Source organism: Notolepis coatsorum (assembly GCF_963971535.1).
Source record: "Notolepis coatsorum genome assembly, chromosome: 7".
Taxonomy (NCBI): Eukaryota; Metazoa; Chordata; class Actinopteri; order Aulopiformes; family Paralepididae; genus Notolepis; species Notolepis coatsorum.
In genome coordinates, this window is record NC_140171.1 from 128,631,056 (window position 1) to 128,646,032 (window position 14,977).

General features: G+C 43.8%; 1 protein-coding gene across 1 annotated transcript in view; it reads left to right on the forward strand.

Annotated features, from left to right (window-relative positions):
- The window catches only part of LOC311231763 (phosphoinositide 3-kinase regulatory subunit 5-like), a 71,688-nt gene that overhangs the window by 29,502 nt on the left and 27,209 nt on the right, over positions 1 to 14,977 (forward strand). The window contains exon 2 of the mRNA XM_084318386.1: positions 6,348 to 6,461. Coding sequence (XP_084174512.1) covers positions 6,362 to 6,461 — 100 coding nt within the window. The 5' untranslated portion in view covers positions 6,348 to 6,361. The remainder of the gene's footprint in view (positions 1 to 6,347; positions 6,462 to 14,977) is intronic.

Sequence of the window (14,977 nt, forward strand, 5' to 3'; positions counted from 1 at the left end):
CTGATTTTGATTTACACCTGGTTCCTGTCCCGGTCTGATATATATATATATATATGTGTGTGTGTGTGTGTGTGTGTGTGTGTGTGTGTGTGTGTGTGTGTGTGTGTGTGTGTGTGTGTGTGTGTGTGTGTGTGTGTGTGTGTGTGTGTGTGTGTGTGTGTGTGTGTGTGTGTGTGTGTGTGTGTGTGTGTGTGTGTGTGTGTGTGTGTGTGTGTGTGTGTGTGTGTGTGTGTGTGTGTGTGTGTGTGTGTGTGTGTGTGTGTGTGTGTGTGTGTGTGTGTGTGTGTGTGTGTGTGTGTGTGTGTGTGTGTGTGTGTGTGTGTGTGTGTGTGTGTGTGTGTGTGTGTGTGTGTGTGTGTGTGTGTGTGTGTGTGTGTGTGTGTGTGTGTGTGTGTGTGTGTGTGTGTGTGTGTGTGTGTGTGTGTGTGTGTGTGTGTGTGTGTGTGTGTGTGTGTGTGTGTGTGTGTGTGTGTGTGTGTGTGTGTGTGTGTGTGTGTGTGTGTGTGTGTGTGTGTGTGTGTGTGTGTGTGTGTGTGTGTGTGTGTGTGTGTGTGTGTGTGTGTGTGTGTGTGTGTGTGTGTGTGTGTGTGTGTGTGTGTGTGTGTGTGTGTGTGTGTGTGTGTGTGTGTGTGTGTGTGTGTGTGTGTGTGTGTGTGTGTGTGTGTGTGTGTGTGTGTGTGTGTGTGTGTGTGTGTGTGTGTGTGTGTGTGTGTGTGTGTGTGTGTGTGTGTGTGTGTGTGTGTGTGTGTGTGTGTGTGTGTGTGTGTGTGTGTGTGTGTGTGTGTGTGTGTGTGTGTGTGTGTGTGTGTTATGCAAGTACAGCATACAAGCATTTGTGTGGGTGTGTGCACGCAAACATGCATGATTACAGTATGCTATATGCACATAGCTATAGCCTGTGTGTGGAGATAAAAGGCGTACCAGCATGTGTGCCCATACTGTACATCTGCATGTACAGTATGGAGATGGGTGTGTGTAACTCTCAGTGTTGTACCACCCGTCTCCTCTGAGGTCAGGGGGTACCCCTTGACTTCCCCTTCCTTCTCTGCCCCCCCCCCCCCCCCCGATGTCCAGCTGTACGCTCCCATATGCACACAATGACAGCTTCCTGCCTCATATAGTCTCAGAGAAAGGTCCCTTGTTAGACTAAAAATAGGAATAGGTCTGTTCTTCTCGTGAATTGTGTGCGATATGTCTTTATCAGTGACACTAGGTTAAACTGGCTCAGCTTATTTATCTTTGATGAAAATATAACGTTGTCAAAAAGCTACTGTAATTGACCTACACTGCAAAAAGGTACAATGTTGCACTTTTGTCAATGTTTCTTTTTTCTTTTTCTTTTTTATCTCATTTTGTACCATACAGTACATTGCACACAATTTCTTTCTGTTGTGTAATTTCCGTTGGAAATGATATTATCTTTACTTACCTGCTGTGACCGATAACGATGGAATATCCCTCCTCAAAGCACATGCTGTGCCTACCCATCAGTGTACAGGAAGCAATAAAGATGATTGAAAGCAGAATACAGGCAGACCATTGTCACGAAATACATTAGCAACATCTTCAGCACCATGTAATCCATACAACATTCTTGGTCTTAATCTGTAAAACATAGCCAGCTCTGTGAGGTACTACATACTCAGTGTGCTGTTCATTTACCACCAATCAAGCCAGCTCTGTGAGGTACTATAATAATAATAATAATAATAATAATAATGGCTTGAATTTATATAGCGCCTTTCACATACCCAAGGTGCTTTACAATAAAAGGGGGAGGGGAGAGGATAACAGTGACCTAAACTAAAACAAATTACAAAAACAAAACAGAGCAAACAGAACAACAGAACAAAATAGAACAAACATAATGAATAGGGTGAGTAAGGAGCATCAGAGACCATATGCCTGGCTGAAGAGGTGGGTTTTCAGCAGGTTTTTAAAGTGGGCGAGAGAGTTAGCATTTTGGATGTCCATGGGAAGGGAGTTCCAAAGGGTGGGGGCAGCGTCACTAAAAACCCTGTCAACCATGGTCCGCAACCTGGCTTGTGGGATGGTGAGTAAGCCTGTGTCAGAGGAGCAGAGATTTTGGGAGGGGGTGTAGGTGTGGAGAAGGTCGGATAGGTATTGAGGGGCAGTGGTGTGTAGGGATTTATATGTGAGCAGGAGGATTTTGAAAGTGACACAAGATTTTACGGGAAGCCAGTGAAGGTCTAACTATGAGGGTGGGGGTGATGTGCTGCCAGGGTTTGGTGCGGGTGAGAACTACATACTTGGTGTGGTGTTCATTTACCACCAATCAAGCCAGCTCTGTGAGGTACTACATACTCAGGGCTAGATCCACAAAGAATGGATTGCACGGTGCTAATTGCACCCTTACTTACAATTCATTATGAATTGAAAATAGGGGACCCTGATGTAAACAAGACGAAAGTCTTTCTCTGGTCTGCATCCCCTTAACAATTGTGTGTATTGAGCTGTACTGTATTGTACCCATTCTGCAATCTGTTAATAACATTTTCATTCAATCAATCACCGTTTTCAATTCATAATGAATTGTAAGTAAGGGTGCAATTAGCACTGTGCAATCCATTCTTTGTGGATCTAGAGCAGGGGTCACAAACTCAATTTACCTGGGGGCCGCTGGAGGTAGAGTCTGGGTGAAGCTGGGTCACATCAAATATTATATATATATATGATTTAATTGTTTTTTGCAAAATCAACTCTGCTCAGCTCTCTTTGTTAACTACAACAAGCAATGCTGTTTGTTATTTAAGATGAGGTCGGACTCGGCACTGACAGATTTGTGTTCATTGTGCTGCTTTTATAAACTTTGATGTCAAGTAGGGGGCCACAAAATATCATCCAGAGAGAGAGAGAGAGAGAGAGAGAGAGAGAGAGAGAGAGAGAATGAGAACACAGTTTTTTTTTTTTTTTTCTCTCTCTTTCTGGGGAGTTTCTGAGGTGAAGTCAGGGACGATCTGTCTTGGTTATTATTCCTGTTGGAATGCTACTTTACATGCAGAAATAGCATTTTTGCCTGAGCAAGTGTTTCAATCATGTGTGGTTGTTGATGGAATCAGATCAGCTATGTTTGCAGAAGAGTCAGCTGCTTAAGACTCAGACGTCAGCTGCTCTTGAGCAGCAAAACATCTCATATACTAAAATAACTTAGTTTTAATGCAGAAGTGAGGTTTATGTTCCTGTACTTTATTTTTTGCATATTTCTTCATGTTTGTGTAACGGATATGTACCGCGATAGTGTGACTACGGTACATGGAAGTAAAACTCACTCCCCAGAGGCATCCAAACTGAGCGCTTAGGGAGGAATTCCTTTCTTGGCGCAGCGGTTTGTGTTGCTGGCCCCGGTGCGGACGCCCGGGGTTCGACTCCCACTCAAGGCACGGTCGAAGTAGTGGCAGGTTCAGCGTTGAACCGGCTACATTTGGACATAATACATGGAAAAACTCCATAGTGAGGCAAGAAAGGATGTAACATAACTTCAAACAGTACCAACAGTAACCTTTATTTAGCCAGATAAAACATTAAGAACAGGTTTCTTATTTGCAATGTTGATCTGGTCCAAGAGGCCCCAACAGAAATACAAAAAAGATAAATATATATATATTAATAATAAAATAAAAACACAGTTAAGAATCATACGCATAAACAAATAAACACATTCACAGCCTATGTACAAAAAAAATAAACAGGAGAGGAGTAGGGGGGGGGGGGTGAAAGTACCTGTATGTGTGAGACTTCAAACATCGCCATCATCTCACAGTGCCAGGGTTAATAATGCAGCATGCCTCTTGTACAAAGTAATATATAATTTGTATCAACTGAAAGCCTCCCACGGACCTCTCAACATCGAATATTCAATGGTAGCCCCTGAAGCGGTTCGCAAACACAATAAATCCCTTAACAAGTATTTCAACAGACCACACTTTTGACATCTGTTTTTCACATTATGACAACAAGCCCCCCAAATCGTTTTTTTGGCTCTTCGGTAGAAACATTTCCAACATATACTGTGCGCTCATAATCATTCATTGTTAACTCTTTGAGTGCCATGCTGTTTTTCCATCTTTACCTGGAGCCAGCTTTTTTTTTACCATTTTCACAATGTTTGCAGACCCATCGTATATTCTATATTATAGCTATGGAGACAATAGTATGGCTCATTTGACAGGCACTATTTATACTCCAACAGGGACAAAAACTTTTATTTCTACATGCATTTAAAAATAATAGTGTTTTGTGCAGCATGCGCATTTTCGTGCGGGTTGCTCGCCTAAAACCTATATTATTTCCAGATCAAAGGTAAACACGACCATATATGGAATGTTTCTATTCACAAAGCCACCAATGGGGGTGGGGGTTGTTAGGTGAGGTGACCTAAAAACACCAATGTGTGTTCACGGGTTCAGTATTGCGATTGAAACATTGCAGTATCTCCTTCCGAGGGAATTTTAGTCAAAGACTGCAATTAGAGTCATAAAACGTGCAAGTTTGCTTTGTCTCTCAGCTAATTCTGGTGTAATTATTGTAATTTCTTCTCATGGTAAACAATAACTTGACTAATGCAGAGATTTATACATATGAATCTTATCCGCCCTTGACGACGACTCATAGTCATTTGCCGATTGATCCTGTTTTGCATCACTTCAAGCTACATGCAAATCATAACGGAACAGGAAAACACCTGGGGAGTTGCCCTGGAGGCCTGAACAAACTGTCGATATGTTGAAAAACTCAAACGGTAGATTAAAAACTGTTGATGAAGTTTTGGGAAGAAGTATAGATTGAGTATCTTCACGTTTTCTCATTTGTAGCGGCTCAAGTAGAGAGAAGGTGGCTATAATCTGAGAGGAGAGCTACACTTTAAAAAACTCAGTGTCGGAACCAAAATGAAAAGTATGTGCATGTCAATCTGTGGGGTGGACTTGTGGAACAGTCTGGAGTTAGAGCTAAAACAGAGTACTGTGGTGGACACTAGATGGAGGTGTCTCACCTCAGAATGGACACTGATTGGGTGGTAAGGAGGAGTTGACTGGCTGTACCTTGGTTCTGTTGGATTTGTTTGGAAGTAAAGCTCAGAGACTCGGTACTCCGTCTGCTCGTCTCATTTAATATATTTTTGTTTTTATACTTGTTCGAAAATAAAAATCTTTCATTCATTGAAGTAGACCACTGGAGTTGGATTGGCAGGTCCCTACTGGCAGTAGCATAGTTGAGAGTTGTTAAATAGAATACCCAAGTGCAATGTGCAAGGGGGGGTATTGTAATCATCGTGTCTCTTTGCTTGTTTGTCTCTCTCATTTCCCATTTTGCTTCAAACTTTCAAATCTGTCAAAGGTCAGTAGCACAGATCAAGGTAAGTCTTTAGTCATTGGTGTTTATACAGTATAGCAACACTACTATCACCGACATCTAAGACGGGAGATCCCCCGCCTTGAACGGCCCTTCTAAGGTTTCTCCCCTCCACATGGCCTGTGGTGCTTTTTTCCTATTGCTAGGTTTTTAGTGAGTTTTTCCTTACCTTCGCGTGGGGTATGTCTGGGAGTGTTGCATTTATTTATTTTACATTTTATTTAGGATTTCATGGTGTTTTTGTGTTGTTCTTGATTTATTGTGATGTTTCTTCTTGACTTGTTTAAAGAAGACGTGTCCGGCCCATGGGGACATTAACGCGTGTTGTCGGGCCTTACAAATACATTTGATTTGATTTAGCACTGATGACGTCCCACTGAGGCGTGGCTCAAGATGTAGTATCTCTCCAAAGTGAGTTTTTGTATTTGTACAAGAGAAGAGAGATACTTTAAAGAGAGGTTCTACTAGTTTGTCCCATAATATTGTTTGATTTTGCTTTATATTTACATGTAGTTTTTCTCTGGGTAGAGGTGACTTGCGTTACAGGCATTGGGAATCAGGGACACGTTACAGATAAACAAAATAAAGAGATGTCTGTTCCTCTTCCCATATTGAATTCACTTCTGGCTCTGTTTTTCTTTTTTAATTTTCATACATGTACCTACATGCAAAATAGGTGGCTGTGTGTTTACTTCCTTGGTAAGACAACCAATGCTGTTCAGCGAGCAAATAATTATGAGTAGGGAAGATTTATTGTGCGGTTATATATCTCTCTCGGTCTCTCTCTCTGTTTCTCTCTCTCTTTCTCTCTCTCTCCTTGTCTCTCTGTCTCTCGCTTTCTCTCTCTCTTTGTCTCTCTCTCTCTCCTTGGAGTGTTGGCCTGCACAAAGCGTACATGTATTGCTAATGGAACGTTGTGTGTTGTGCTCATAATGAGACTTCAAACATGGCCATCAGTATCTCCTCTCCTCTCACAGGGCCAGGGTGAATAATGCAGCACACCTCGTGTACCGAGGACAGGATCCAACACGCTCTGGACCGGTGTCTGGACGGGCTCAGACAAAGCCCCACCGCGGCACAACACTGGAATGGTAAGTCTTCCATGCTGTCCACTAGGGATGAGTTAGAACTCTTAGTACATACTGTCCACTCTTAGTACATACTGTCCACTCTTCGTACATACTGTCCACTGAGACATTGGTAGATAGACTGTGTTAGATAGACAGATAGACTGTTAGGTCAGGTTACTGCAGGTGGACAGTGGTAGGTAGGTAGGTAGGTAGGTAGGTAGGTAGGTAGGTAGGTAGGTAGGTAGGTAGGTAGGTAGGTAGGTAGGTAGGTAGGTAGGTAGGTAGGTAGGTCGGTAGACAGTGATAGATAGACAGGTAGACAGTGATAGATAGACAGGTAGACAGTGGTAGGTAGACAGGTAGACAGTGGTATTTTGTATTATTGTCATACTTTGTTATAGAAGTATTATAGCTTGGGGGCGGCTAAGTGGCGCAGTGGGCAAGGCGCTTGCCACTAACGCAGGAGATGCTGGGTTCGAGCCCAGCTCTCCGCATTGCTACCAGCTTGGCTGGTCGTTCATACTAACACAATTGGCAGTGTTAGGGGTGGGAAAGCTGGTGGGTGGGGATTGGACGTTGTGGACAGCGACTCCTACAGGTCGGTTGGTGCGCCTGCGCAGCAGAATCAGGAAGCATCGGGGGCAGCGTGAGCCTCCCACGCATTACTCCTCGCCGCTGAGAGATCGCGCTGTACAGGTGAAAAGATGCAACAGCTGCCTCCTCGTGTACCGGAGGGGACACGTGATGCAAGGCTTGGTCCTCACTGCAGCCGACCAGTGGGAGGCATAGTCTAGCAACGTTCGAGACAGGGGAGGGGAGAATTGAAGGGAGAATTGGCGGGGCGAAATTGGGATGGGAGAAAAATAGAAAAATAAGGTGGAAAGGTAAAAGTGGATTAAAAAAAAAAGTATTATAGCTTTTGAGTAATTTAGTGACATTCACTGCTTACGAGTTCCAGATTCTATTATTGCATCTACTCTACTGTATTGTCATTTTCTTAGAAAGGCCTCATATCTCATCCTGATCTAGGTGTATTGGTGCACTGTTGGTCTGAGACGTCAGACCCATAGAAGGCTCTCAAGGAAGAGATAGCTTGCATAGCCTCCCATGGGTCTGACATTAATTAATAAATGTAATTTGCTCTGTATTTTGGACAGCCCTTATGTATCAATACCTCCATCTTTCCCATTTGGTCTGGACTAAAGTAAGCCTTTAATATTGTGCTTACATAGACATAGAAGAAGGTTTATTGTCGCTCTATTCGATACATTTATCGATAAAATAGGGTCAAGAAGGAGTCTATCCATCTCCATTTGAGGTTTGTTTACCGTTAGACTGAGCTGACTGTTGGGAGGCTTGTTTTTTTGGTGGGACAACATGTGACCCAGTGAGCGGGGAGGAGGAGTGTTACCAGCGCTGCAGCGTGTTGTTGTTGTTGTTGTTGTTGTTGTTGTTGTTGTTGTTGTTGTTGTTGTTGTTGTTGTAGGAAGATCATAAGGAGGTGTGTTATTGCATACTGTGGGGGGGGGGGGGGGGGGGTGCTCTATGTTAACGTCCTGCTGAGAGGAAGTGGTGGCTGTGAGGCGAGGTCTAACGTAGCAAGGTGTATGAAAGGGGCGGAGCATCGCGAGGCGAGGTCTAACCTAGCAAGGTATATGAAAGGGGCGGAGCATCGCGAGGCGAGGTCTAACCTAGCAAGGTATATGAAAGGGGCGGAGCATTGCGAGGCGAGGTCTAACCTAGCAAGGTATATGAAAGGGGCGGAGCATTGCGAGGCGAGGTCTAACCTAGCAAGGTATATGAAAGGGGCGGAGCATTGCGAGGCGAGGTCTAACCTAGCAAGGTATATGAAAGGGGCGGAGCATCGCGAGGCGAGGTCTAACCTAGCAAGGTATATGAAAGGGGCGGAGCATCGCGAGGCGAGGTCTAACCTAGCAAGGTATATGAAAGGGGCGGAGCATTGCGAGGCGAGGTCTAACCTAGCAAGGTATATGAAAGGGGCGGAGCATTGCGAGGCGAGGTCTAACCTAGCAAGGTATATGAAAGGGGCGGAGCAGCAGTTGGCACCGGTCCCACTCAGTTTCAGTTTCATTTATTTATTTCAAACCATGCAACCTATACAATACAAGACAACCACACAACAGTACAATAACCACCACAAAACAATACAATAGACAACAGTAACAACAGACACCACTTAATGGTTTGAAAAGGGGGATGGAAGAAGCTAAGCTTATGACTTTCCATTCGCCACACCCTGACTATCAATTGCTATACCTACACCATGTAACATTGCTCTGCTTCCCACACAGACTGGATTGTGTTCCGCGACACAGATAACATTAATGCCTACACGGAGACAGTGCTGGACTATGTTTGTACTAGGGTGAAAGAAACAATCCCCACTACCAAAATGAAAGTTTACCCAAATCAAAAACCCTGGGTAGACAAATCCGTCCGTGAAGCTCTGAGAGAGCGCACCAAAGCATACAATGACGGCCTAGTGGCAGGCAACATGAATGACCACAAGGTGGCGCGACACAACGTAAGGAGGACAGTGTCAGAGGCCAAACGGCGCTACAGGGATAAAATTGAACTCCAGTTTGAACAAGCTGACTCTAGAGCTATGTGGCAGGGGCTCAAAACGATGACAGACTACAAAGGCGCCTCCCTCAAACTGAACAGTGACATCTCCTTAGCAAACGACCTCAATACCTTCTATGCGAGGTTTGATGCTGGTAATAACAACACCAGCTCACAAGCCTCGGCAATGGGGGGGGGGGGGGGGTCGGCTGCTGATGGAGGCGCAGTGTTCAGGGTAACAGAGCATGAGGTGAGGCGGACCTTTAAAAAAGTGAATATCAGGAAGGCAGCAGGTCCGGACGGCATCCCCGGCCGCATCCTAAAAGTCTGTGCCGACCAACTGGCCCCAGCATTCACTGACATATTTAACCTGTCCTTAGAACAGGCTGTCATCCCCACCTGCCTGAAGAAGTCCACTATTATCCCTGTACCCAAAAAATCCAAGCCTGCTTGCCTCAACGACTACCGCCCTGTAGCTCTCACCTCCATAGCCATGAAGTGCTTTGAGAAGCTAGTAAAGGGCTACATCTGCTCCTCCCTCCCCATCAACATGGACCCCCTGCAATTTGCATACCGCCCCAACAGGTCCACGGAGGACGCCATATCCCATGTGCTGCACACAGCAGCATCACACCTGGACAAGAGGCAGGGGAACTATGTGAGAATGCTATTCATCGACTACAGCTCGGCATTCAATACCATAGTCCCCTCCATACTCATAGCCAAGCTCAGGGACCTGGGCTTGGGCTATGACCTCTGCCAGTGGGTCTTGGACTTCCTGACTGGCAGACCCCAGGTGGTGAGAGCAGGCAACTGCACCTCCTCATCCATCACCCTCAACATAGGGGCCCCCCAGGGCTGTGTTCTGAGTCCCCTCCTCTACTCCCTGTACACACACGACTGTGTGGCTCAGCGGAGTAGCAATACAATCGTCAAATTTGCTGACGACACAGTGGTGGTGGGCCTGATCTCTGCCAACGACGAGAGGGCCTACCTGGAAGAGGTCAAGGTCCTGGCGGGATGGTGCCAGGAAAACAGCCTCTCCCTGAACGTCAGCAAAACAAAGGAGATGATTGTGGACTTCAGGAGGTCGGGGGTCAAGGACTACAGCCCCCTCAGCATCGACGGGGCACCGGTTGAGAGAGTCAACAGCTTCAAGTACCTCGGAGCCTACATATCCGAGGACTTGACATGGACCACACACATTAACAGTGTGGTGAAGAAGGCACGACAACGCCTCTACTTCCTCAGGCGCCTAAGGAAGTTCCAAGTCAGCCAGAAGATCCTTAAGAACTTCTACTCATGTACAATAGAGAGCATCTTGACCGGCAACATCACCTCCTGGTTTGGGAATAGCACTGCAAAAGACCGAAGCAGACTACAAAGAGTGACACGTTCAGCCGAACGCACAATTGGAGGGGGGCTCCCCACCCTCCAGAACATTTACTACAAGCGTTGCAAGGGCAAGGCTAAGAGAATCATTAAAGACTCCAGTCACCCGAACAACTGCCTCTTTGAACTGCTGCGGTCAGGCAAGCGATACCGGAGTCTCAAGGCGAGCACAGAAAGACTCAGAAGTAGCTTCTATCCCCAGGCCATCAGGCTGCTAAACGAACAATGAATGAACACTACACAACAACAACCACCAAACGCACATAGCACACACATCCACACGCACACACTCACTTTAAACAAACACACTGTAGCACCCACTCCACACACTTTATAGCACACACCCACTTTAAACAAACACACTGTAGCACCCACTCCCCACACTTTATATTTATGGATGAAGGATTGCACTACAACTCGTACACCTTACTGTAAATTGTACCTCATCCCATTTCTGCTTTGCACTAGATAGTACTGTACATTAGTACACTGCATAGTATTGTGTATTGTATATTATATGGTAACTCAGAACATTGTACATATGTCTATACCGAACACTGTGACCTCATTTTCTTCTTCTAAATTCATGCTATATTATGTTATTATGTTATTTGATACTATCTTGTCTAGCACAGTCTCTGGAGCGTAACAGTAAGAAGCATTTTGTATGAAAGTATTCTGTACTTCTGTATGACAACTATTAAAGAACTTGAACTTGAACTTGAACATTCCCCCGACATCTCCACAAGACATATATGAGTCTGACTAGTTAATACATATTCTATTCTCTACATTCTAACATATACCTTTTAATGCCAAACGTCATGTTCGCCCTCCTCCTTATACCTTTCCAATATTCCTTTTTTTAACTTTATTTTAAACTGGTTTATGTTTTACTCAGTTTAGCCTCCTCGTCCAATCCATTCCATAATCTCACTCCACAAACAGATATGCACATAGATTTTCTCACACACGTACAATCATCAGATAGGGTGACACACTTTCACAAACACGCGGTCTGCGTTTTGCCCTCATTAGCATAGCAGCAGCAATTGTTCCTGGGGTCCAATAATTTACACGGTGACAACCCAAAAATATACATTCACACCCATCACAATATTATTAACAAAACACATGAAAAAAATAACACACTTAAACAAAACAAACACACAGACAAATCAAATAGACGGACTCCGACTGAATCCATCATGATCTAATTAATAGATAAATATAATTGAAAGTGAAAAGTGAAGCCTTGTGATGGTGATGAACTGATTGAAACTGGTGTACAGTTTTCAGAAAGAAAACCCTATGCATGTTAACTGAATGTCCCGGTTTTGTTTTCAAGTCTCATAACAAGCCACTGCCCATCTTAACCCTTTCACTGCCACACGACAAAGGGTTAACCCTTTCACAACCACTGCCACACTACAGAAGGTTAACCCTTTCACTACCACACTACCCGTCTGTAGTGTGGTAGTGAAAGGGTTAACCTTCTGTAGTGTGGTAGTGAAAGGGTTAAGTATATATTAGCTTAGAGGCGTGCAACCAAAATGGGATGAAAACAAGAATTTGGACATTGGCCGTATCCCACAAGGTAAAGGAGCTATTTGTAGGGTTATGGTTATGGTTAGTTTAAGGTAAAGGTTAGTGTCAGGCATGTAGTTGTTATAAGTGAGGTTATGGTAAGGAGTTATGGAATGGATGTTAGTCTATGGAATGCCCCCAAAACGCATGAAAACCAAGGAAACTATATAAGACGGAAGGGTTTTGTCAGAATACCAACGTTCTATGCTCTGCTTGGTGCCAAACTTTGGTGCTAGTTCTATTGAAGCCTTGTATTAAGATTTAAAATATACAAGATATCTGAGGTAATATACATCAACCAATATATCAAACGTTAGCTACTGTAGTTAACAATGTAACAGATTGCCATTGATTCTGACATCCCAGATAATAACCTGTTTAAATGAGGTCATAAACGAGGAGATGGCTCAATGTCAACTCAATGTTGGCCCAACTGAAGGTTTGCACACCTGGCACCAATGTGCGTTCACATGCTACACAGTGATGTGAAGACCCTTCCTTCCTGTTAAGCTGTAGGAATATTTCGCCTAAAGGTACATGCCTAAGTAAATGGAAGATTGCTCCACTTCTGCAAAGTCAATTTGCATGTTCTTGGTATCTAGGAACATCTAGGGACCTGGGGGTATGTATTTCCAGAGTCAGAAATATTGTGTCTGTTACTAGGCTGAGTAAATTGTAATGAAGAAAAGGAGAATATAAATTATGATTTATGATTTTTGCATCTTTGATCATGTTAAATCTGCGGGGTATGGGAAAATGCTCACTGAGCTCATTCACCACCTTATTGAGATCATGTGTACAAAAAATCTAAGCCAATGAATAAAGGGAAGATGATTAAACAGAAGGATTTGTAGATACAGTAATTAATGATAATCGATTTTAATTAAAAATTCATATTTGACCTTGAACTTGACCTTGACCTTATTATGGCCATCATACATCTATGGATAGGGAAAATGCTCCTCTTTCCAATGGCAGTGTTGAATCTGGATTTAGTCATTTCCTTGTGGTTTTTACGATAATTAGCATTTTCCGATAAATTCGTATTTTTGATCAATCGTATAAAACATCAGTAAAAATGAAAATATACACTTTGACTACTGTTTTTGATAGGGTTATGGTCTTTACTCTTGGCTACAAAAAAAAGTATTTAAAAACATTAACCTCTTAACATCCAAGGGCCCACATGTGGACGAGTCTTTGCCGACCTCTAGTGGCTCGGTTGTGCATTTCTTTTAATACATTAAAGCCCTAATTGTTGCCTGTCGATTGCCCTTTCAGGTGACAAATCCGTTCAGCGGTTCTCGAGTTACATGCCGATATGTGAGGCGTGCCCCAAAGTACGCAAAAGTACACATTACCACTCCCGACTCCCGGGGCTCTAGCTTCGTCAATCATTTGGCGATCGCGAAAATCTTTGCACAGGGTTGTAGCCAATAAGTGTGGCTTTCCAATGATACCCCATGATATGATAATTGGGGATCTAATATGGTCTCTATTGATCGATTTATGATAAAGAAAAGCAGGCTTAAGGCTTAACAGGTTTTTAAAGATTCCTTGTTGAAAACATGGCTTGTGTGTGTGCATGTGTCTTTCACATTATGTAAGGGATAATGTATAGCTACGAGGTCATTGTCGCAAAATAATTGACCGACACAGAGTTTAAAATACCGAGCCGCTTCGGCGAGGTGTTTTAAACGTCAGTGAAGGTCAATTATTTTGCGACAATGACCGAGTATAGCTATACATTATCCCGCTTATTACATGGCTAACTTACTAACAATATACCTAATTCATTTTACATCGACTCGCAACACTGGTTCCGGCTGCGTTCTGGCTCCGCTCGTCGCTCCGCCCCCTGTCATCGCCGGCAGCAGAACACCGGCAGTGTCTAATTGCACTGAAACAGTGTGTGTCAGTGGGCTTGATTGCGAACAGCTGCGCACTGCGGTCATTATTGTCCCACAGCGGTCATTATTGAAAAATAATGACCGCTGTCGGGGGGCTATTGACCAATCACAAGCAAGCATTTCGGCGAATGTGAAAACGCCATGTAATAAGTATGTATAATGTTTGCTAATGTGCTATCTCTGGTTTTGACATTATTGTAATGTTTTTTATTCAAACAATACCTGAAAAGTTAAACTTTTTATATAGTAGACCTTTTCAAACTTGACAACATAAACGCTCTAAATGGACCCAGTTCACTTCCTGCTGCAGTGTTTGTTAATATCAACAGCTGACAGGAAATAAGCTTGGGCCCAGACTGTTTCCTAGCGTTGCAATTCCACTGAAAAGGTCTATAGAGTTTCTACAGGACATTGACTGTTATTTGTTTGTGCGTACATTGTGTTTACGTGCCCACACTTGGACCTTGTGGACTTGTGGAAGGTCCTCATACATGTGTTTCAGTGAAGGACCTCATACATGTGTTTCAGTGAAGGTCCTCATACATGTGTTTCAGTGAAGGACCTCATACATGTGTTTCAGTGAAGGTCCTCATGTGTTTCAGTGAAGGTCCTCATACATGTGTTTCAGTGAAGGTCCTCATGTGTTTCAGTGAAGGTCCTCATGTGTTTCAGTGAAGGACCTCATACATGTGTTTCAGTGAAGGTCCTCAGTGTTTCAGTGAAGGTCCTCAGTGTTTCAGTGAAGGTCCTCAGTGTTTCAGTGAAGGTCCTCATGTGTTTCAGTGAAGGTCCTCAGTGTTTCAGTGAAGGTCCTCAGTGTTTCAGTGAAGGTCCTCATGTGTTTCAGTGAAGGTCCTCAGTGTTTCAGTGAAGGTCCTCAGTGTTTCAGTGAAGGTCCTCAGTGTTTCAGTGAAGGTCCTCAGTGTTTCAGTGAAGGTCCTCAGTGTTTCAGTGAAGGTCCTCAGTGTTTCAGTGAAGGTCCTCAGTGTTTCAGTGAAGGTCGTCATGTGTTTCAGTGAAGGTCCTCATGTGTTTCAGTGAAGGTCCTCAGTGTTTCAGTGAAGG